This window comes from Amyelois transitella, chromosome 4, assembly GCF_032362555.1.
Source record: "Amyelois transitella isolate CPQ chromosome 4, ilAmyTran1.1, whole genome shotgun sequence".
In the NCBI taxonomy this organism is placed as follows: Eukaryota; Metazoa; Arthropoda; class Insecta; order Lepidoptera; family Pyralidae; genus Amyelois; species Amyelois transitella.
The window spans coordinates 649594-676241 of record NC_083507.1 but is presented as its reverse complement, the minus strand read 5'-3'; the positions used below and the strand labels follow the sequence as shown (position 1 = coordinate 676241).

At 36.6% G+C, this 26648-nt stretch overlaps 1 protein-coding gene across 2 annotated transcripts in view; it reads left to right on the top strand.

Moving 5' to 3' along the window:
* Nucleotides 1-26648, top strand: part of LOC106132928 (ecdysone-induced protein 74EF) — a 217507-nt gene that overhangs the window by 130484 nt on the left and 60375 nt on the right. The window contains exon 1 of one of the 2 annotated variants that reach the window (XM_013332501.2): nucleotides 20695-21220. The exons of the other annotated variant lie outside the window; for it this stretch is intronic. Within the exon in view, the coding sequence (XP_013187955.1) occupies nucleotides 20830-21220 (391 nt within the window). The 5' untranslated portion in view covers nucleotides 20695-20829. Of the gene's footprint in view, nucleotides 1-20694; nucleotides 21221-26648 lie in introns of those variants that run through there. 2 annotated transcript variants of the gene reach the window in all.

The following is a 26648-nucleotide window of genomic DNA, read 5'->3' as shown; positions in this document are numbered from 1 at the left end:
TAGCAACCTGTTGCTAGCCCATCGCCTATGAAAAGAATCCCAAGTTTATAAGCCTGTATGATGTCGTAAAAGGCAACTAAGGAAAAGGCGTATAAACGATGGCTAGCGATAGGCTAGCAACCTGTTGCTAGCCCATCGCCTAAAAGAAGAATCCTAAGTTTATAAGCCTATCCCTTAGTCGCCTTATACGACATGCATGGGAAAGATATGGAGTGGTCCTATTCTTTATAAAATTGGTGCCGGGAACCACACGGCATAACAGACACAACAGAGCGACGCTCCACTCCAGAGATAATTATGAAAATGTCGAAATAAAGCTAACATTCAGAACCCACGTCCCAACAGTGGGGTGCTATATATATTATTCACCGTCAACTACGTTATTCTCAAAGCATACACCGTCTGCGTTAAACCCACGCGACTCAATTACCGTATAGTCTAGTTGTTAGACAGTACTTATGTTATCGTTAGGGTCCTTGTTCAATCTTATTCACATACATACATACGTATAATCAGTTCAGTTCAAAAGTACCCGAAACCGCCGAGCTTGCATGAAGAGAGTTATGAATGTGGATGAAGCGAAGGAAGTATGCAGAGATCGTGGCAAGTGGAAAGAGGTAGTCTCTGCCTACCCCTCCGGGAAAGAGGCGTGATTTTTATGTATGTACATATAATCACGTTTATATCCCTTGCGGGGGGTAGACAGAGCCAACAGTCTTAAAAAGACTGATAGGCCACGTTCAGCTGTTTGGCTTAACGATAGAATTGAGATTCGAATAGTGGCAGGTTGCTAGCCCGTCGCATAAAAGAAGAATCGCAAGTTTATAAGCCTGTCCCTTAGTCGCCTTTTACGACATCCACGGGGAAAGAGATGGAGTGGGCCTGTTCTTTTTTCTTTTTACCGAAATAACTTAGTGAGCGAAGACATATTCAGAATTTAATAACTAAACATTTGAACCAGTTTTATTTCACATCTATACTAATATTATAAAGCTGAAGAGTTTTTTTTCTTTGTTTAAACACGCTCATCTCAGGAACTACTGGTTCGAATTGAAAAATTATTTTTGTGTTGAATAGACCATTTATCGAGAAACGCTTTAAGCTATATAGCACCACGCTGCAACGTTTAAGAGCGGAGAAATAATGGAAAATGTGAAAAAAACGGGGAAAATTTTTCATCATTGAGGGCTTCAATGATGCCCAACATAACTATTCCACGCGGACGAAGTCGCGGGTACATCTATTCAAACATAATTCCAGACAGACTTTGTATATATAACAAAACGCTCCACTATATTCCGTCTTGTTTAAATTACCTTAGAGAGACATTATTTGCTTTACATTTGGAGTCAGCCATGTATTGTTGTAGTTAGTTAGGTAGGTAGGTAGTTAGTTAGTTAGTTCAAACGAGCTTCCCTTTGAGCTTTATTGAGCCAGGTTAGGCAAACTTTGAACTGAAAGCTATGAAAGTTTCACTGCGAAATTATCTTTGAATTAATTAATATTTCGTATGCTTTACTTTCGTTTTCATTACTACACTAGAGGCCGCCCGCGACTTCGTCCGCATGGATACGCTATCAATCCCGCGGGCACTCCGGGATAGAAAGTCTAGCCTATATGTTATTCTGGGTCTTCAGCTACCTACATACCAAATTTCATCTTAATCGGTTCAGTAGTTTTTGCGTCAAAGAGGAACCAACATCCATACATACATCCGGACATACTCACAAACTTTTGCATTTATAATATTATAGTAGGATCTTCTATTTCATTATCATACTAAAAATACTTACTATATAATCACGTTTCTTCCCTTACGGGGTAGATAGAGCCAACAATCTCGAAAAGACTTTGGTTCCAATATTCGCTTTTTGTTGACGGCGCTGAATTCACACGAGCGAAGCTACTTGTAGTAGCTTTAATTTAATTCGTGGCGGATTCGAAAAAAATACCTTCATGTAACCTGCTTTCATTCATTCAATACAATGATTGAAAGCAGTTTGACTAAGCAAATTACAAGGGGGTGCGTAATGAGAACTTTGGTGAGAGGCTCAGACGAACTCCGATCATATTGAGGACGTTCTTGTCAAAGGTCAGGTCAAAAGTGCCCTGAACCGACATGTTTGGGTGAAAATTTATGAATGTAACTAAAAAAGATATAATTATCAAATATGCTGTGGTTAGGAAAGATGAATGAAAATTAGTGTGATGTCGATATTGCCGTGTGGTTCCCGTGACCAATACAAAAAAAAGAATAGGACCACTCCATCTCTTTCCCATGGATGTGGTGAAAGGCGACTAAGGGATAGGCTTACAAACTTGCGATTCTTTTTTAGGCGAGGCCAAACAGCTGAACGAGGCCGATCAGTCTTTCAAGACTGTTGGCTCTGTCTACCCCACAAGGGATATAGACGTGACCATATGTATGTATGTATGTATGTATGTCGATATTCTTACCTATATATAAAATTCTCAAAATTCTCGTGTCACAATGTTCGTTCCTGTACTCCTCCGAAACGCCTCGACCGATTCTCATGAAATTTTGTGAGCATATTGAGTAGGTCTGAGAATACGCCTACATCTATTTTTCATGCCCCTTTAGTGATAAGGGTTGTCTACCCTTAACATATTTTTTGAACAAGAAATTACTAAAAAGTTTTTTATAAGGCAAATTCACGTTTGCCGGGATAGCTAGTTAATATTATAAATGTCTTGTTTGTCCGTCTTTAACGTCACAACCACCGAACTGATACATACAAATAATCACGTCTGCATCCCTTGCGAGGTATAGAGAGCCTTGATATTTATTTTGGGCATCATTGAAGCCCTCAAGGATGAATAATTTTCCACGATTTTTCACATTCTCCATTATTTTTTCCCTTCTAATAGTTGCAGCGTGATGTTATATAGCCTTCTTGTTATAAAGCCTTCCTCGATAAATGGTCTATTCAACGCAAAAATAATTTTTCAATTCGAACTAGTAGTTCCTGAGATTAGCGCGTTCAAACAAACAAACAAACTCTTCAGCTTTATAATATTATAGTATATACGCAACGTGTTACAAATTTCGTAACATACATACATTCTGATTATTTTTATGACAAATATGTATGTATAGTTTGTAAAACGGTGAAATACAAACTTACAGTCGGAACTTTATTCAAAGCACGTTGCGATTTTGTTACCTTCTCCCATATTGACGTGGGACTTGAGACGTGTATGCAAAACATAAGCGGGATATCTGGGGGGAATGAAATGTGATAAGAGATATGATAAAATCTTGTAAGAGCGATAACAACTTGATAAAGTTCCTCAATTGTGTTATCAAGCCAAAAAGCTGAATGTGACCATCAGGTCATCAGTATTTTCAAGAAGGGATATATATATATATATATATATATATATACATACTAGCTGTGAATAGTAATATTGAGCATCATTGAAGCCCGCAAGAATGAATAATTTCCACCAATTTTTTTTCACATTTTCCATTATTTCTTCGCTCCTAATAGTTGCAGCGTGCTGTTAAATAGCCTTAAGCCTTCCTCAATAAATGGTCTATTCAACACACAAATAATTTTTCAATTCGAACCAGTAGTTCCTAAGATAAGCGCGTTCAAACAAACAAACAAAGTCTTCAGCTTTATATTAATATAGATAGATATACATATATATTTTAATCTTTATATACAAAAAATAGCTTGAACCACCAGTAGTGTTTCCATAAAAACTCGACCAACCAAATTAATTAGCCAGTTCCAAAACCAGCAACCCCCCTCCCAAATTTCGTTTGAGATGCACCCCCCCTACGCCCCCAACCCTTTAATTATATGTACTATGGGGTTTCCTAGACAGCCGCCCTGTGCCCGCCCGCTCGTCTGAAGGTTACCGGGGGTAGGGCGTTCACCCCACACAGCCCTACACGCCTACACATACACACACTAGTGTATATAGCTATTTTATTGCGTTTGTGTGGGTGAGTAAAGGTGAATGCGCATTTGGCGGGAGGAAATCGCGTTACGAGCTGAGAATATGACTTGATCTAGGTTATTTTTGTATAGAGAACAAGACTGACTTTTTTTTTATAGTGTTTTTGCCATTGTCCGTATCCCTTAACTTAACTTTGAATTACCTGGTTGACTGGAAGAAATCCCTTACAGGAATAAGTCCGCCTTTGTACATCGTTATTTTTAATGTATTTTTATGTTCCACTAAAAATTTGTTATGTACAATAAAGTATTTACAAACAAACAAACAAACTGATCGATTGATATGACACATCCTGAACCGCTGGGTAAATATAATTTAAATTTGACATAAAGATTTCTTATTAAGAGCGTTAATAGATGATCCTTATATCCACGTCGTAGCTTGAACTTTGATAATCAGAACATGGATTATTTTTCTTGTTTGATAACCAGTTACAGTTACGAAAATGATTTTTGTTTTCTCTGTTCGTAACTGGTTGTTGATTCATAAATATTTCATCCAATTTCGTGGCTGACTTTACGAATTTTTATTTTCTCAGTTCCAAACATTATTCTCAATTTTTAAAACACTTTCTTTTGATTTATTGATTTTATCAATAATCATTATTTAAAAACTACTGACTGTTCACTGAAGATCTATTAATATATAACATTATAATTACAATAGATATATGTTTATTGCCTACCAGAAAACTGATAAGATATTTCGCAATAGTATGTGAGACACCAATTTATCTAAATACAAAGTGATATAAATAAATAATAATCTGAAGAACTTTGGCCGTATGGACGCTAACCTTTATCATATTGTAATACAGATGTAGTATCTTGTGTAATAATACCTAACGTGTATGGACACATTTGAAAATCCCTTTGCTGTTTACACCGACTGCGCAAAAGGAGTGTCATGTGTTCAGGGATTTTATTAATACACACATTTTTTATTGTAAATTTAAGAACACAATTATGTACCACTATATGGTAAACCAGATTCATACATACATATAATCATGTCTTTACCCTTGCGAGGTATACAGAGCCGAAAGTCTTGAAAAGACTGAAAGGCCACGCTCAACTGATGGCTTCATGATGAAATTGAGATTCAAATAGTGACAGGTCCTTTCCCTTAGTCGCCTTTTACGAATTCCATGGGAATAACCCGGGAATAATCATTGACAAACCTGGGACCACAAATTAGCGAAAGGACAGAGATTAATTGAATATAATTTTTACATTATTATAAATACGAATTAAGATAACCTCTGACTTTGCAAAATGCGAAAGTTTGCTTGGCTCTTATGCTTGCAAGCACACAAGCATATTTATTATAGGGCACTAGCTGTGCCCGCGACTTCGTCCGCGTGGAATAGTTATTTTGGGCATCACTGACGGCCTCTGTGGCTCAGCGGTAGTATGCTTGTCTGTGACACTGGAGGTCCCGGGTTCGAATCCCGGCCAGGGCATGATGAGAAAAGAACTTTTTCTGATTGTCCTGGGTCTTGGATGTTTATCTATATAAGTATTATATTATAAAATATGGTATCGTTGAGTTAGTATCTCGTAACACAAGTTTCGAACTTACTTCGAGGCTAACTCAATCTGTGTAATTTGTCCCGAAAAAAAAAAAAAAAAAAAAAAAAAAAAAAAAAAAAAAAAAAAATTGAGCCCTCAAGGATGAATAATTTGTTTGTTTGTTTGCAAACATGAAAGCAGTTTGTATGAAAGTAGCGCCAATAAATGAAAAGATGAATGGTAATAAGCTGGGTTGGTACGGACACATCATGAGAAGAGAGGAAGGTCATGTTACTAAAAGAGCCTTAAATATGGAAGTGAAAGGTTCAAGAAATAGGGGAAGACCGAAAAAGAGATGGATGGACGGCGTAAAGGATGGTATGAGGAGAAAGGGAGTGACCAGTGAGATGGCTATTGACAGAAGTAATTGAAAAAAACTAACATACTGTGCCGACCCCGCGTAGAAAGTGGGAAAAGGTAACGACAAAGAAGAAGAAGAAAAAGTTTGCAAGCATGCGGACCACGGGCTTCTTACGAAAGGAAAAATATGTTATTTTTTATTATCTATGACCTTTTTCAATTTCAATTCCATCATTAAGCCATCAGCTGAACGTGGCCTATCAGAATTTAAAGACTGATGGCTCTGTTTACCCCGCAAGGGATATAGACGTGATTATTATGTATGTATGGAATTGAGATTATATTGTTTGTTTATCTTAATTCATGTGTAAAAATTTTACTTTTTCCAACAATCAAAGCGATGTTCGCGTGACGGTAAGTGAAAACTGCATTTCTAAAGCGAAAGAGACGGGTATATGCGATACGTCTTTGTTAGAAAGAGATGGCGGATATGCAAGATGGAAGCGCTACCTATTGGTTTTGTTTAAGTTGATGAAGGAAGACTGGCAAGTGAGACTTCATGGCAAAAATGGGTACCATTTATTCACTAGCTGTGCCCGCGACTTAGTCCGCGTGGAATAGTTATTTTGGGCATCATTAAAGTGCTCAAGGATGAATAATTTTCCCCGTTCTTTTTCACATTTTCCATTATTTCTTCGCTCCTAATAGTTGCAACGTGATGTTATATAGCTTAAGGCCTTCCTTGATAAATAGTCAATTCAACACAAAAATAATTTTACAATTCGAACCGGTAGTTCCTGAGATTAGCGCGTTCAAACAAACAAACAAACTCTTCAGCTTTATAATATTAGTATAGATTGCTTGTCGAAATATCCCAATTTTAATAAATATATATTTTTGCTTATTTACAGGTAAGTTTCAGATCTTACAAAAGTCTTCATTCTAACGTAAGTAAGTACCTACCTTAAGGTTTTATTAAGCTACACGTGAATTAAACGAGGCATTCGAACGTTAAACCTAGCCAAATTCTGTTCCTTCGGGTAAATCCGAACATTAGTAAAACCTATTATATGCCGTGCGATTCCCGGCACTAAAGAATAGGATCACTTCATCTCTTTCCCGTGGATATCGGCGACTAATAGATAGGCTAATAAACTTGGTATTCTTCATTTAGGCGATGGGCTAGCAACCTGTCACTATTTGAATCACAATTCTATCATAAAGATGGTCTCTCGGACTTTTTAAAACTGTTGTAGGAAGAGTATACTACAAACCCTGATATATAACGTACTTATAAAATCATACAATTAATTACGTCAATATCCCTTTCGGGGTAGACAGAGCGGACAGTCTTGAAAAGACTGATAGACCATGTTCAGTTGTATGGCATAATGATGGAATTGAGATTCGAATAGTGACAGGTTGCTAGTCGAAATATCCCGGGTTTATTAGCCTTTTGCCATGAGAAGGATATGGAGTGGTCTTTTTATAAAGTGTCGGTAACCACACGACACAGTATAAAATACTAACTTATGGCTGAAAGTGACAAACATACAATTCAAATCCAAAATCTTTATAGCATATCATAAAGTACATCAGTTGAATTACAGTTACTGCTTGCAAATAGTTGGAGATCGCAATTATAAAAAATAAATGAAAGAAAAAAATATAAACTCACAATGAAAAATAAACGTTCCTTTCTTGTCATTTTGACATGATGACAGGACAAATATAACGCTAATATATTTTCGCAATTCAGCAAATAGCTAAATGCAAAACAGAATTTGAAAGTGCATCGGTGCAGTCTCGACGATGGCATAGGTGCATCTGGTTCCCACGGACCGCTCCTACTGACCGACAGCTAACTGGTTGCGCGTGCGCACCTAGGTGTGAAGCGAGGTCCTAGAGCTACGCAGAAGTCAATATAGACCATATTCTTGTCTATTCTTATATCGAAATCGGTGTGCAGTGCCGTGTGGTTCCCGGCACAAATACAAAAAAGAATAGGACCACTCCATCTCTTTCCTATGGATGTCGTAAAAGGCGACTAAGGGGTAGGCTTATAAAATTGCGATCCTCTTTTTTGGGCTAGCAACCTGTCACTATTTGGATCTCAATTCCATCATTAAGCCGAGCAGCTGAACGTGGCCATTCAGCCTTTTCGGGACTATTGGCTCTGTCTACCTCGTAAGGGATATAGACGCGACTATATCTATGTATGTATGTATGTATCGGTGTGCAGTGAACGCGTAACAGACACACAGACAGTTTTCAATTCGAATCTCAGGTACTACTGGTACCTGAGATTAGCGCGTTCAAACAAACTAACAAACAAACAAACTCTACAGCTTTATAATATTTGTATAGATTTCATTCTACAGGTGTCTTTAACAATAACAAACAATATTTTCCCACTGCCTACTTTCCAACGTCATCCATTTTATAACTAGACACGTAATAACACCCATTCACGGACTTTCGTTTACTCCGTGTGTGAGTGTGCGTGTGTGTGTGTGTGTGTGTGTTTGCAACGAGATGCATTGTTTGTGTGTAGTAGGAAGAAAGTGCATTCTAGTTGCACGGGCGGGTAAGCGAGGGAAACTTGACATTACGGTGTCTGGCGCACGCGTGGTACCAACGCGGGATATGTCTCGAGATTTTTGTGTTAGAGCGAGAGAGGTGTATACGGCCATTTTTTTTTCGAATCGATGCGCTTATTATAGGAATGTTTGTTTGTTTGTATTGCATATAAAGAGAGAAATGTGACAAATTTAGAAGAATATGTACAATGGTGGACTTATCCCATTTGGGATTTATTCCAGTCAACCAAAATATGAAGGAAATCGGTAATGGAAAAGCGTTAGCGCGCATAAAAAGCGTTGAGGATGCGTTATGATAATAGTTAATTTCTTAAAAGATATACATAGACAGCCTACAACAAGCAGGAATGAGTATAAATAGGTGCTTGTAATTACACAAGTGTCAATTTCTGTAAATATTTGGCTGCCAGCCCATCGCCTAAAAGAATCCCAAGTGTATAAGCCTATCCCTTAGTCGCCTTTCACGACATCCATGGGAAATAGAGATGGAGTGGTCCTATTCTTATGTCTATTAGTGCCGGGGACCACGCGGCATTTAAATTATTTCCAAATTTATGACTGTAAACTTTCTACAGCGGCCGTAAACAACAAAATCGCCTGACGTATCTTGAGATTACAACCGCGTGCGCAGCCCGCGCGGCCGAGTGCACTTGCGCCAGTAAACTTGAAACCGTTCAGCGAGCCGCCATTACCCATTTCCCTTTCGCGGCAACTCGTTACCTGGTCAGAGTAAAAACGTTCAACCGGTATTTGTCCAGGGTTAGATTAGAGCGTCGATGGTCGAATGTGCGAGGTAGGAATGCGTATAAAGGCACAGGTTCAAAGCCAACTTAGCCATGTACATACATACATATAAACACGTCTATATCCCTTGCGAGGTAGACAGAGCCAACAGTCTTGAAATGACTGATAGGCCACGTTCAGCTATTTGGCTTTAAGATAGAATTGAGATTTAAATAGTGACAGGTTGCTAGCCCATCGCCTAATAGAAGAATCCCAAATTTATAAGCCTACCCCTTAGTCGCCTTTTACTACATCCATGGGAAAGAGATGGAGTGGTCCTATTCTTTTTGTATTGGTGCCGGGAACCACACGGCATCCTAACTTTTGGTAATCTAACCCGTATTCAATCGATGATGGTTGCCTGTTGCCTGAATGTGCAGGTTTACTCACGATGTTTCCCTCACCGTAAGAGCATCGTTTAGTATTCGAACTAATGAGTACCTACATAATCTTTTAATATTCTAAGCTATACTTATATTATAAACCTGAAGACTTTGTTTGTTTGAACGCGCTAATCTCAGGAACTACTGGTTCGAATCAAAAAAATATTTTTGTGTTGAATAGACCATATATCGAGGAAGGCTTTAGGCTATATAACATCACGCTGCAACAATAAGGAGCGAAGAAATAATGGAAAATGTGAAAAAAACGGGGTAAATTGTTCATCCCGGCTTCAATGATGCCCAAAATAACTTATTCCACGCGGACGAAGTCGCGGGCACAGCTAGTGTCCTATAATAATGAATTACTTTTAAAACAAAGTATCAATATTGAATAATAATACGAAGCTAATTCCCAGATCTATTTAAATTATTAAGAATCAAGATAGGTAAAAGAGGCCTTTGTGAACGCTGTCGGGAGAGCCTTAGGCCTTTTACAAGTCTCGACCTAGGCCCTGTCGAGACCTAGACGTCTAATTAATTAATTATTCATTATATTAAATATTAATTCTAAAATATTAGAATAGAATAAATTTATGTTCAAAATTGGATGGATACAATGTATCACTTTTTGACGTCACATCACTTAAATCTAAATATAACTGCTACCGTTTCCAAAGCGCATGTGTAGATGAAGCGGCGGAACAAATTACACTGCAGCATTTTCATTGCTCGTCAAATTACAAATAAGACGTGCAACGACGATAACTTTTTTTTAGTGAACCGATTTTGTTGAAATAACCTTTAAATGTTTTTCTAAGTTAAAACAAAGCAATTGTGTGAAGTTTTAAGTAAATCGATTCAGTACTTTCGGAGATAAGCGTGATCATACATACAGACAGACAGAAAAACAGACAAAAAATTAAAAACAAAAATTTTGCTTTCTATTATTCATTCTTAGATAGTTAGATAAAACAATCTATCTTTATTGCACCATAAGAGTAAAACATACAAAACAGCACAAAACAGATATAGATGGTACAAAGGCGTATTTATCGCTTAAGCAATCTCTTCCAGTCAACCTTTGGGTGGAAAGAAACCAAACAGGAGATTGGCGTTGGCGCAGAGCAAGATAAATAAATAAACTTAATGTCCCTCTATCCATTTCAGTCAAAAATACTAAATGTACAGACAAAATATTTTTACCGTTTTATTATATGTATAGATGTATAATGCCAATTAACAGTATCAGTACATCAATGACAGTATATAATATTCCCGCGTTTCCCCAATTTCGCACGATCGAGTTTTTCCCGCACAATGTCGTAATTGTTCGATTTCCACTTTCAGTTTCGCCGGCGCGCGCTGTTACGCGAAAAAAGTGGCGCATACGGTGCGCATGCGACGGTGTGATGAGAAATATTGAGATTTATAAACTTCTCGATGATATATTCCGATTATAGTTCATTTAATAACAAAAATATTATAATTACATCAAATTAAAGCTAAAACTACTTTGTAATCTATTTGTTATTTAATTCCGATTATTATTCATTTTAGAAACTTACCTACACTTACGGAAACTTATATTGTAAAGGTTAAATTTTTGTTACCTTTTTCAGAAATGTCTTTCAGTTTGGTTTAATTTATCTTTGTAACGAATAAACACAAGGATAGTTGAGAAAGAAACGAAAATGAACAGTACACTATGTGCCTGGTTTTTGAATTAATATTCATTCATTCATTACCTACCTACGTATAGTTTTTCGAATCTTCCAAAAAATCGCACGCCTTATTTTAAAAATCCGGTTCTCTCCCTTAATCTCTCTTTACTCTGTTTTCCCAGTGATGCCAAGCAGATCTGCAACGTATATCGTTAATATATTACATGTACTAAAGTCAATGCCTCTCTTTACATTTTCCTGTCGTGAGCCTACTGGAAGAAATTTCTCTAGAAATAAGTAATGCCCTTGTGCTGAATTTCTCCTAAGTTTTAGTTGTAATTTGTTCCTTGATGTACCTAAAATATTTGAATCTCAATTTTATCATTAAGTCTATCAGCTAAACATGGCCTATGAGTCTTTCAAGACTGCTGGCTCTATCTTCCCCGCAAGGGATAAAGACGTGATCATATGAACGAATTAATGTATGTAGATAGATAGATAGATAGATAATTCATTTATTTGATTTGCTACACACAATTTACAATGAACATACGGAATACAAATTAATTAGGGTGTGAGTTGCAGCAATACAAAAAGGTCACAACTCAACGAATTTATTGCTATAGAGCAATACATATGTACATAACTAAACAAATAATATTACACAAGAGTCTTGCATATTTGACATCTACCGGAAGATATAGTATTTTCTTACCTGCCCAAAACCACACGACTACAATTTTCTGATTTATCAGTATTCTAGAAATGCTAACATAATAAGGAAATGACGATATTCGCTATCTCCTACCTATTTTTGGCGTGATCGCTTATCATGTTGATGTGATAAAAAGATTCACACAATCACATTTATTACCATTTTTTCCCGGGGTCATGGTGTGTTATTTCCTTCTTTATCCAATACTAGCGACCCGCCCCGACTTCGCATAGCTTCGGATAGCATTTATAAATATAAACTTTCTCAGAAAACCTTCAGGGTAATATTTCAAACAGGAACAAAATCCGTCCAAAACATTCCGAGATTAGCGCATACATATTAACAAAGAAAATAGGTTTACTGTATAATTTGTAGTGATTGTACATTTTTTTCTTAAGTAAATCTATCAATATAGTTTTTAAATTGAAAATAACTAAACTAATAATCATAAAATATAAAAACTTACGAAATTAAAAGCCGAACATAAAAAAACAACATAATATGAATACAAAAAGGTGTACCTTATTGTCGGTCTGTCTGTACAATGTCATGTTTGTTTACAATTTTCACTCTCTGCGTCTCGTCGGTGAAAATGGCGCACGCGCAATCTCTTTTTTGCGCCCGCGCAGTGGGCGGAATGACAGTACGGCATGGTTCGCTATTAGATACCTATGTTACATATTAAAAAGTTTTATCCCCGAGGGGATAGGCAGAATCACACTGTAGCGATACAGTAAAATAGAAACACTCTTGACGACACGGACACTCTTGTGGAGGTCCCGGGTTGGAATCCCGGCCAGGGCATGATGACTTTCTCTGATTGGCCTGGATCTTGGGTGTTTATCTATATAAGTATTTATTATAAAATATAGTATCGTTGAGTTAGTATCTCGTAACACAAGTCTCGAACTTACTTCGAGGCTAACTCAATCTGTGTAATCTGTCCCGTATATATTTATTTATCTTTTTCTAGAGTAGCTTCTATTACGATATGTTAAATACGATATGTTATGTAATATACATAGATATGATATGATAGCAACAAAAATGACACTGTCCGTATGCATTTATACATACATACATATAGTTACGTTTATAACCCTTGCGGGGTAGACAGAGCCAACAGTCTAGAAAAGACTGATAGGCCACGCTCAGCTATTTGGCTTAATGATAGAATTGAGATTCAAATAGTGACATTTAGTTAGTTATGTAACTAACTGTAACAATAGTTGTGTAAATTATAAAATTTTACGTTTTACATAAAGAAAACCCGGATTTATTTGTAATTAAATAAGGGGAAGTACCGAGAATGATACGCCATTGTTATTGTAATGTCATATTTTTTATTATTATTATCGTCAATAAGTAACGTACATGTGGCCGTGCCGTGCCGTGTGGTTCCCGGCACCAATAACAAAAGAATAGGAAAACTCCATCTCGTCCCTATGGATGTCGTAAAAGGCGACTGAGGGAATATGCTTATAAACTGGGGATTATTCTTTTGGGCGATGCCCTAGGAACTATTTGAATCTCAATTCTATCATAAAGCCAAACAGCTGAACGTGGCCTATCAGTCTTTTCAAGACTGTTGGCTCTGTCTACCCCGCAAGGGATATAGACGTGACCATATGTATGTATGTATGTAATAATACATACATATTATGTACTACGTACGTACGTCCCTTTCCGGAGGGGTAGGCAGAAACTACATATTTACACTTAACACTATCACTGATTTACCTACTTCTTGTTTTTGTTCTTATTAAATATTTCAATTTAAACCTTGTTTTTTCCATAAATATTTTTAATTCTTTTTATTTCATTTATATAACTTCATTAAAATGTCATATTTTACTAAAATTTCTTAAGCACATCCCGTCAATTATGCCAAAAATTTTTTTTATTGAAAATCTCAGAAAATCAATTCAAAAATTTCATATACATATATTTGAATACCTCTTTTTGGCAACGGTGTTAAATCTTATAAGCCTCCAGGATGTTGCTCCCAAGTCAAGTGCCAACCAAGGTGAAGCACTTTACTATGATTGCGTAACGTATACTCTTATATACATATAGCGAAGTCTGGCTGTCCGTTCAATTGTTGACATTAGATATATGATATCAGAAGTATTTGTTTGGTTAACCGTTGAAGTCCCAGATACATGCATCTATACTAATATTATAAAGCTGAGGAGTTTGTTTGTTTGAATGCGGTAATTTACTAAGAACTACTGGTTCGACTTGAAAAATTCTTTTTGTGTAGAATAGACCGTTTATTGGAGAATGCTTTATAACATTAAGCTGCAACTATTAGAAGCGAAGAAATAATGGAAAATGTGAAAAAAAAAACGGGGAAAATTATTCACCCTTGAGGGCTTCAATGATGCCCAAAATAAATAATCCACGCGGACGGAGTCGCGGGCACAGGGTATAGTCGCGACTAGTTAAAGTATTCCTAAAAGTAAGGTTTGAAAAGGTCCTGTGGGAATTCTGGGAATCAATTTTGTAATTTTGGACAGTAAGTGTTGAAAATAATACGTGATAATGATTTCAAATCACAAATACTTTTCTAATAAGAATTTAGTCTTGCTTATTTATATAGATATACATATAATCCTTTGCGGGGCAGACAGAGCCAACAGTCTTGAAAAGACCGGCTACGGTCACCTGGTCGTTTGGCTAAATGCTAGAATTGAGATTGAAATAGTGACAGGTTGCTAGCACATCGCCTAAAAGAATCCCAAGTTAATGAGTATCCCTTAGTCGCCTTTCAAGACATCCATGGCAAATAATGGTCTTATTCTTTCTATCTACTGGTGCCGGTATCCACACGGCTTATAACTAACAGTAAATATATTTAATACTCGTAAGCAAAACTATGCTGCAAAAATACACTGACCTACGCAACTAGAGCTTAGTTGGCCGAGTTAAAAATAAATAAAAACAAAACAGCATAAGCGCGTCTTCCTGCGCTAATCGATACCAATTACATCTCGTAATACACACATCTTTGCATAATATGTGTGTGTGTGTATGCGTGTGTGACCAACCTGAATTAAGCAACGAAAAACCGTTAAAATTTCATCACTGAACACAGTTTTATGTCAATTTAAAAACTGCACGTTCTGAAATTTGAATAAATAGAACAGAATTTCAAATTCAGAACTGCATTTGTAACGACATTCAAAGCGGTAATGTTGCGATGTGTGTGTGTGTGTGTGTTCTGCAGTATATTAATGTGTATTTAAGTGTGTGTCTGTGCGTGTGTTACCTTGAATGCGTGCGTCGCTCTGCGCTCTATCAATGCCAGTTCGGATATGCTCGGCGGAGATAGATTTTTTGCAGTAACTGTGCTATCTTAGTTTTTTTTTTATCGTTAACTAGCACATGCCCTCGAGTTTGCCATGAATTTCGCTCTTGTTGAAATTGGAATTATATATTTCTTTTTTACATTAATTCAATAGAGTGACTTTACGAGTGTTTAATTGCATCTACATTACAATCATACACATAATCACGTCTTCCCTTGCGGGGTAGACAGAGCCAACAGTCTTGAAGAGAGTGATAGGCCACGTTTAGCTGTTTGGCTTAATGATAGAATTGAGATTCAAATAGTGACAGGTAGCCAACCCATCGCCACCCAAAACAGAATTCCCAAGTTTGCAAGCCCATCCTTTAGTCGCCTTTTACGACATTCATAATATATATAATTTCGAATAAGACTAAAGAAAATTTTATCAATTCTAACTAGAATCTCATTTCACTTGCTGTACATGAATTTTATAAATTAATAAGATAAAATAATAAAGTATGTAGATATTGTAGCGAGTGAAAGAAAAAAAAAGTAAGCGGAATACTTTGAAACTTTTGTGAAAAAGGTTTTAATTAAAAATCAACTAACTGTTTAAAGGCAAGTTTCTCTAATGTTAACAAAATTTCAAACAAGGGCGCTCCTACCAGTACGCAGTCGTCTGACTGATAATGACAAAATATTATCAATTCTTACTAGAATCTCATATCACTTTAATATAAAAAGTTACCTATATTAAATTGTGTATTAACTTCTAACAAAATCAGCTTAGTATTTTTTCTCTTTAAAATATTAGAATGCATATACCAAGCGTGTCCAAGCGCAGCTAAACAGCAACACCTCGATCCTGCATCTCGAAGTTCCGTCCCTCTATCTCCTGCGCAAGCGCACTATTGCCGTCTCGCTCGCACCCGCACGTAATTGCACCGCAGGAAGCGCGAGATTGATGATCTAAGCGCGATCGCAACTTGCAACGCTCTTTTTGCGCAAAAACAAATTATAAAGTTGCAGATGTGAAACGTTTTGAGATAAGTAGTTTAGCTTTCTCTTTCTCTCGTATCGTATTACAAGTCGCACCTTCTGTAAAAATGTTCAAATACTTGGGGGTCCACCTATATTGGTCATTAATCTTTATCCTTTCTGCAGCCTCCATAGCATTGCCAATGGCTCTCATAACATCATCTATAATAAAAAAAATTGCTCGTGCAGAATAAAAAGACATTAAGAAGTTATTCTGTTGTTATGAGCAACTTGCTCAGTATAAACTAGATACCTACTCTAGTTTATACTGAGCAAGTTGGTTTATTTAAGTGTATAAGTTTATAAAGTGTTACATGAAAGGCGTATATCGTTTTTTTACGTCGTAAACAACGTTGTGGCAGGAAATGTGTTGTAATTTTATTTTATATGGCTATTGTTTTTGATAAATAAAAAATAAAAATAAAAATCTTAAAATCCAATAATATTTTTATTCTAAAGCATTTTCATAGAGCTTTGACGTGATCTTTGATAAATAGAAAAAGTACCATACATTATATGAATCAAGTCATATTTCTGTAAACTACATATTTTGTAGGTCCAGTTCCGTTGCACATTTGTGGGCAGTTTCATGTTCGATGTAGGTATATTTACGCGGAGATATACTTGTATGTAGGTCTCTGGGCCTTAAATACAGTAAGTGTGCGTACGTCTGTACGCGTGTAGAACATAAACTGTGGGACTAGCGAACGGGTTCTATGTTACAAGTACAAGTTATTTCATGTATTTTCTCTTATTAGTTTAAGATAAACCTGTATTGAAAACTTATAGGAGGAAAAAATCATTAAAAAATGTGTAAAATTCGTTGCTATTATAAAAAAAATCGGGGTCACAATATATACATACATACATACATAAAATCACGCCTCTTTCCCGGAGGGGTAGGCAGAGACTACCTCTTTCCACTTGCCACGATCTCTGCATACTTCCTTCGCTTCATCCACATTCATACAAGCTCGGCGGTTTCGGGTACTTTTGACAATATATGGCGAATAATATTTATATACGTACCTATGTAGACATAATGAGTGAGCCTTTTCTACGATATAAAAACTAAGCGTAGAGAAAATCAGCTAAAATTTAGCACTCACATTAGTTTACCTTCGCTATCGAACCTGGGACTCTGTAGAACATAAATATGTCGGTATAGTACCGATAGAGTCCTAGTAAAATAGTTTTTATCTTTTGGCAGTCTTTATAATAGTATTGGACACAAAAAGTAATCGACATCATACACTATGGGTGCTTACATACAATTTTCAACCTTGATCCTCAGCATAATATCATATTTTCACTTGCTAAGCTTTTTTTAACACAACTATATAATAAATACATATAGTTACGCTTATATCCCTTGCGGAGTAATCAGAGCCAACAGCCTTGAAAAGACTAGATAGGTTCAGCTTTTTCTCTTGATGATAGAATTGCGATTCAAATAGTGACAGGTTGCTAGCCCATCGCCTAAAAGAAAAATCACAAGTTTAAAAGCCTATCCCTTAATCGCCTTTTAGAACATCCATGGAAAAGAGGAGTTGTCCTGGTGGTTCCTGGAATTACACGGCTATTATCTAATATATATTAACTATATAATAAAAATTTAACATATCGCTTATCAATCCTTTTAATGGTTCTAACGTCAAATCGTGATGCGTCAAATAATCCGCAATGATAACGTTACAAAGGGCGGGGTCGATGACCGATCTCCACCTCTGATCATGATAAGACTCAACATCTTTGATTCGCCAAATCGTATGTTGGAGCTGTGCCCGCGATTTCGTCCGCGTGAAAAAGTTATTTTGGGCATCTTTGACGCCCTCAAGAATGAAGAATTTTCCCTGTTTTTTTTCCACTTATTCTATTATTTCTTTGCTCCTTTTAGTTGCAGCGTGATGTTGTATAGCTTAAGCGTTCCTCGATAAATGGTCTATTCAACGCAAAATTAATTTTTCAATTCTGCCTTTGTGGCGCAGCGGTAGTACGCTTGTCTGTGACATCGCAGGTCTCGGGTTCGAATCCCGGTCAGAACATGATGAGTGAAAGAACTTTCTCTGATTGTCCTGGATCTTGGATGTTTATCTATATAAGTATTAATTATAAAATATAGTAACGTTGAGTTAGTATCTCGTGACACAAGTCTCGAACTCACTTCGAGGCTAACTCAATCTGTGTAATTTGTCCCAAAAATAAAAAAGAAATTAGTAAATACAATATTAACAGCGACATGATGTAATCAAAATTACGACTCATTCATTATTTTCCTGATAAGCTAGCCGCCTGACCATGGTTTGCGTATTTCTTTTCGCTAGTTACGTAAACGTTTCGTTATCAGACGTTGATATGTTTTATAACTTGTATTATTAATAAGTAATTAACAGACTTGTGATGAATGGCACGTATACATAAATAATTTAAGGATACCCAATTGGTTCCCATTTTATGATTTCCTTTAGTCGTCGTTAATGACGACTTAAGTAAAAACGCACTACACTGGTTATTGTATAAAAAAATCCAAAATCTTTAGTGTCTTAAAAATTTTTACACTTATTTTTACTTTTCAATTTTTTTAATAACTAGACCTTCCCGTGTCCTCGTTCCTGTGGGATTTTTTTCTAATTAGACATATATATAAAGAGGTAGTCTCTGCCTACCCCTCCGGGAAAGAGGCGTGATTTTATGTATGTATGTATGTAGACATATATATGTAACTCCTGACGATTTATCAGTTATTAAACAAAATTAGCCTAGGAGTTCATTATTTACATACGTATAATCACGCTATATCCTTTGCGGGGTAGACTGAATTCTATCATTTAGCCAAACAGCTCTAAACTTGACCTATCAGTTTATTAATTACAAATAAATATAAACAACATTTCTCTTTAATAAGCTTCATAAGCTTAATGTAAAGATATTTTTATCATTTTAACTTATAAAAAATAATTTCTTTTTCAGGTAAGTTCCAATACAAATCTGGCTACAAAGACGGTTGGACACGTAAGTAAAAAACCTGGTTGAATGGATGATCGTGTTAATAATTGGTAAAACCCTTAGATTTCCCTGTTAAATAATAACCATGGTACTTCCTGTAATCTCATGGGTTGCCATATTCAATTAGACAAACATACCATACAGCATTTCAAAGCTGAAAATACATTTAAATAAATATTGATTTATTTTTAAATTCAAATCTCAATATAGAACTCTTTTTTTTTAAATAATTTATTGCCATTGGGTCTTACAAATATATTTTATTTAAATTAAGGAAAATATTTTGTCCTTTTTTGCGGCCTTTTTGGAACAGTGGCAACATTCCTCCTGTCTTTCAACTTCATGAACTTCAGATTTCAGATTTTCTGATTTTCTGTCAAAATGACGAAATGTCTTCCCGTTTACCATAAGTCTATAATATTTATTAATACGTAGTATTAAGTACAACATGATCTTAAGCATTTCTTTCAATTTTTTTTTCCTTATCGCTTATTTACAAACACACAAATATTCCGTTGTATCTTCTGCGCCATAACTCATCTCCCATCGCGCCCCAAATATTTGTGTCTATTTACTCCGTTATCAATCGTCACGTACGTAATCAGCGCTATTTCCTCGTGGGGCGACCGAATTATCTTGTACCAAACACCACCGGCTGACATTGGCTCTAGATTCAAACCTATCTATTTACGACCAGCGTATCTAGGCATCCGCAACTCTAACAAACTCCCCCTCCAACGTATAATTAACTTAGAACGCGAGCAGCGCGGGAGGTCTACCCCCGCTGGCCGCCTCACTGTGTCACGTGGCCGCCGCGCGCGCAACTTTATTTGTAATGTCGGTCAATGCCCCGGCGTTAGATAAAAAAAAACACACACAAATTGTTTACGCGCCTTGTTACGCAAAACAGATATTGTTCGTTCCGCTTCTGAACATTATACCGTAGGTATTATTCAATTGAAAAATAATTTCTGAACGACCTAGTCTCGTAATGGGCAAACCCTTGTCAATATGTAGGTCAGTTAAGGAGAAACCGTCACGAACAGCGATAACAGACCAACAACACTTCACGAGTGAGGTGATTATGATTTCGCCACGTAATTACCAGCTGGAAATATAAAAGCGCGTCGGGTGGCGACTGAATCGAGCGAAAACCTGTTAAGTAACACGGGAAATGAAGGAAAGCACCGACGAAAGTGGAAAAAGCTCCCACACACTAACGCACACATTGTCAAAAAAGCACCACATAGATTGGTGTTAGTGTGCGGCGCACACACATTGACACGTACGAAAACGAAAGTGGCCGACCGCCGCCGAGCGGGCCCGAGCGCGCTCACGGAGTCAGTAGAACCAACTCATCGCAGAAACTGGGACATCGCTTCAGTCCGCAATTTGTGGCGAGCGCGCGCGGACGCGGCACGCTCTCACCGACGTTACGCCGTATGACATAACTGATTGGGTGACAATGGTTTCGGTGTAAACAAGTAAACATGATGGCTGTAGCACGGCCCGCCAGCGCCAGCGGGGAGCCCCGGCGGCCGCCGGCGGTCGAGCGCCGCTCCCTCAGCGCTGACGCTGAACCCCGCACCCTGGCCGCGAGGAAGGCCTACCCAGAGGAGCCGCACTCCCCCAAAATGGAAGAGGAAGCTCCGTTGGACTTGACAGTTCGTAAAGAAATAACAGTTTGTGATTTCGCGCGCCATAATTTCGTTGACCCGGCGGACTATGTACGGGCACAAGTGATTTTGAGGCAGTCCCATGATTACCTGGCGACCGGACGGGATTCCGGCACGGAATCGGACGACTCCGCCGGACGGTTCAGTCCGGGCGATGACGCGGTGTCCGGGAAAGCGTACAAGAAGTCGCTAATGAAGAGATACAGTAAGTTTTTGCATTTGGCAAGTCGAATTTGTTATCGCTAATGTTGATGATGATGATGTTCCGGTGCTTCGCATGTTTGTCTTATCACTTACGATAACATTTGCACATCGGCAGCAAAATAAAAAAAACATATCTACCAAAAAAAATTGAAGCTATATTAATTTTATTTCATCTTAATTATTTAACGCTAATATCTTTTCTTTTTTCTTTACAATTAATTATATGTATAAGGATATTAGTATATATAAAAAAATACTTTATATATAAGAAAAGCTACGAGCGCTACGAGGTTTCACCCGTCGTCTACGACATCGCCCTCGTAGACGAAGCTCGGCTGCTACGGCGTAGCGGTTGCTACGAGCTCTTTTAAAAAACAAAATAAAATTAATTAACGCATCTTACTTATTTCTATAATAATTAATTATATCTAATCAAAATATATTGCAACAAAAAAATGCACAGTAATAATTATACATCGTAAATTTTAAATTATCGACTCATGAATAAATATAATATCATAAGGATATTTAAATCTGATCAATACGTAAATATATTTATATATAATTAAAGGACAGATAATTTTTCAGAATATATATTTAAAAAAAAAGGTTTGATAACGGAGAAAGTGCGACACTGACCTACCCCAATTCAATGTGAACGCTAAAGATCTCTTGCAAAATTCGTAATTTTGCTCTTAAATAATTTTTCCTTAAGTATTTTGAAATATTATATAATAACGTGGTAATTTATCATGTGCCTGTCATATATGAACATACTATATATCATATGAATGTCTTCCTTGTTATTCTTTAGCATAAAGTATTATATGTTTTTTGCTGTCATTGTTTTAAGCTATATTTGCTTTTACGTTGTGATAATTATTAAAATATATTTTACTGTTTTGGATTTCGGTGGAAAAATAATTAGAAGATTATATATATATTAGGGCAGTATAAAATTCTTAAGTATCGCTTTAACCACACGAAAATATACTCAAAATAATTTTTCTTTACTTTCAAAATATGAAAAAAACAGACGTACTATTATAATATACATACATAATACATACTAGCTTTCGTCCGCGCCTCCGTATGCGTCTCCGTCCACGCAAAAACCCTTCATACATATAATAACGTCTATATCCCCTGCGGGGTAAACAGAGCCGACAGTCAAAATGGCCACGTTCAGCTTTTCGCTGTTGCTATCCCATCAAGAAGACTCTCAAGTTTATTAGCCTTTCCCTTAGTCGCCTTTTACGACATCCATGTGAAAGATATGGAGTGGTCCGATCCGAAAGTTTCGGGAACCACACGGCTTTATCTTATGTACCTTATTACTACTATATTATATGAAACTATAATCTCACTCGTTAGAATCCTACTAATATTATAAATGCGAAAGTTTGTGAATATGTCAGGACGTCAGTATGGATGTTTGTCACTCTCTCACGCAAAAACTACTGAACCGATTACGATGAAATTTGGTATGTAGATAGCTGAAGATCCAGAATAATATATATGCTACTTTTTATCCCGGAGTCCCCGCGGGAATGATTCCACGCGGACGAAATCGCGGGCGGCCTCTAGTTTAAAATATATGTGTATTGTCGTTATCCGACATTCTTCTTGAAACAATAGCATATTGTTTTCTGATTTGTCCATCTGTCTTTCCGTATATATATTTGTAAATCACTAAAGGTATGCCCCGCGACTTCACACGAGTAGAAAGAGAAAATACATTTATACATACTAGGTTAAATTTCAATTCCATGATTAAGTCATACAGCTGAACGTGGCTTTTCAGAGAAGATTGTTGGCTCTGTCTACCCAGTTAGGGCCAAACACGCGATTATATGTATGTACTTACAAAATTAAGATAACCGATTTATTCTTCTCCTTTATTTGTATAAATAAATATATACGGGACAAATTACGTGTTACGAAATACAAACTCAACGAAACTACTAAGCAATTACAATAAATAAAAAAAGTCATTGAATAAATAGGTAATGTATATAACACAAGTCTTTAATACGAGACTTGTTGGCTCTGTCTACCCAGTTTGGAACAAAGACGCGATTATATGAATGTAAAAATAAGATTAAGCTAACAAACATTCAATATATATGTATTACACGTTACTTTAAGCAATTCTCAATCATGAAGCCGATGTTTCAATAAGTAACTTACAAATTACAGACAGACATGGCTCACTGAAGACCAGATAACTTGGTCGGTTAATAACTTAACGTAACTTAGCGTATCGAATCACTTGGTTATGTAACTTGGGGCATTGAGACTGAGTCTTAAGAGTAGGTCAAGCCAAAATTCAATGTTTTGTCCAGTTGGCCATTGAAAAAAATGCATTGCATTGAGAATTGCAATAGTTATTGCATTGAGAATTGCATTGAGAATTGCAATAGATATTAACTTCCCGTCTCTATTATAATTATAAATATATACGGGACAAATTACACAGATTGAGTTAGGGTAGAAGTAAGTTCGAGACTTGTGTTGCGAGATACTAACTCAACGGTGCTATATTTTATAATAAATACTTAAAAAGATAAACATCCAAGGCCCAGGCCAATCGGAAAAAGTTCTTTTCTCATCATGCCCTGGCCGCGATTCGAACCTGGGACCTCCGGTGTCACAGACAAGCGTACTACCGCTGCGCCATAAAGGCCAATCTTGTTATTTCAGGGTGTACAAGAAAATAAAAACTTATTATGTTATGCCGTGGTGCCGTGTGGTTTTAGACATTTTAAAATAAACCATTCCATCTTTCTCTTGGTTGTCGTTACAAGCGACTAAGGGATAGGCTTATAAACTTTGGATCCCTCTTGTAGGCGATGGGCTAGCAACCTGTGACTATTTGAATCTCAATTAAATCCTATAAAATGTAGGCATTCCATTTTTTCGAGACTGTTGGCTCTGTCTTATCTGTAAGGGATAAAGTCGTGGTATATTTATTGTTAACCTACAGATAAAAAAATAAAAAATAAAAAAATACGTAAAATCAGGTTAGGCAGAGACTACATCTGTCCTCTTACCACGATCTCTGCATACTTCTTGCGCTTCATCCACGTTCATAACTCTCTTCATGCAAGCTCGGCGGTTTCGGGTACTCTTAACCTGACATTATTTATTGTTGGCCAATAAATAATGTTTATATACCTAAGTCACAAGACTTGCGCATGCACAACTGCACTGCAAGCAACACAAATAAATGTCGTTGACCCATCACGGAAAACCTAACTTGTAACGATAAGTCATATACTTATGTGACCAAATAGAGTCGGTATGAATTCCAAGAATATTGCACTAGACACGACGCCATATTTGTTTTTAGAAATCAGGCATTTTATCGACTGCGACTTATTGCAATATTAATTCCGTCATTGCCGTCCAACTGAACGTGGTTTCGAGATGGCTCTGTCTACCCCGTAAGGGATAAAGACGTGATATATATTAGTTAATTATTGCTCGGCGATATGCTCGCTTTAATAAGTGAAGTATTTTTTGTAATCAGTTTGTGTCACGAGTGGAATGGACGCATCAATTAGTATATTTCAGATAAATTAACGCAAAATACCTAATAAACATGACCAGGTTTCGTTCAGCAAGTTTGGTGGTGGTTCATTGAATTATCTGTTGGCTCAGTCAACACCGTAAACACATGACGTAAAGTAAAAATAACTTGTCACTAGCATGACAGCAAATCATTTAAAATCTCAAGCGAAGACGCACACCATAGCTAGTGTAAATGTCATTGTCATCAAACCCAGTTCATATGCAACATTATAGCTGACTCAACATCAGCATTCTCGGTACAGTTCAACGACCGATGCACTTCCGAGTATGGTTATGTGCCGATAATTTAAAAAAAAAATGATTACTCGAGATATGACACCTAGCCTTTTGGCACGTACGGAATAAAGGCGTCTACACACGAGATAAGTTGCAGTGCAATTGATTCATTGACTGGTTCTTGAGAGTACAGCCGAAGAAAGTTTTTTTTTTCTTAGCTGCCAGTCACCTAAAAAAGTCAAATATAGAATACTCTAATAGGTAGATGCTAGTAGGGTGATCTAATGAACATGAGCAAATAACTATGAACATTACATAAATATTAAATTGCATTGAATAAATTATTCTCTAGAATTTGCCAAATCAAACTCATTTAGTTTATTCGTTCACCTGGTCAAGGTGAACATTGACGCAGTTTTGTGCGTGTCATATCTATCACCGTTTTAGTCAAAATTAAGGTGTGATTTACCTTCAAAATAAATATATTTGAAGTTTAAAAAAAATACAGTAATGCATGTGTGCTAGGGCTATTGACTTCTACTTTGAAACAAGAACAAATAAAATTCACATTACGAACTGCATGTGTATTTCTTTGATTTTGACAATAAATCTGTGCGGCAAATAACATACTTATAATAAAACTTAACATATTTTTCAGTTAATCCAAGGAATATTTAATTAAAATACAAAAATATGTGATCCAATTTGTAAACGTCAAGATCCAGACATAACTGTGTCATCGCATGATTCGAAAATTAATTGAACGAAAAATAGATCAATATTAATCTCTGACCTAAATAGTAACTATTTCAAAACAGTTTTTATTTAAAATCCAGTTGTTTTTGGTTTCACCCTCCCCCTCACCGCGAAGTTTTGGAGCCCGAGATCCACTTACATAACGATGGTAACGCCTTAACCTCGGTGTCCCATCTTCAAATATATATTTAAGAAAAAAACATTGTAAGATATTTAAACTGGTATTAGAATAGCATAGACTGAAAAAAAAAACATGAAATTCTTGACAAATTCAAATTTATATTTGGAACACCGCGAATCACGCCGGAGACCTTTTAATGGCACTTTCCCATGAATATTCACGGAAAGGATGCTGAGGTAACAATATATGCTTGAATGCAGCTGCCAAATAACGCTGGTTATCATCGATACCTGCACAGGTCGGAAGTGAAAGGTGTGTAAAAAAATCTTATTTTATACGTGATCGACGGACCACGCCGGATGCGCGGGCTACTCGCGCGTAAACAATGCCGTAATTCTTCTTTAACCCTTGACGTGAGTGAATTGGCTGACGAGTTCCATAATATAGTTTTTGGTAACTACATATAATCACGTTTTTTTACTGGACAATGGTTCTTTCATACTTCTTTTGCTTGTTCCACATCGAGTCTTTACCTTTAAGCGCTTTGTTTAAGGATATGAAGTGACCTTTCAGCATATCGTTCCCGATTTGTACTAGTTACGTTTAAACCTTGTTTCTTATTCCAAAACAAAATAATACTGAAATACAGATCCAATATACAGATTCCTTATGTGCCCATGTGTACGATTTGAGACACGAAACATCAGTAACTCGCTCACGATGTGCTCAAATATTACATCGA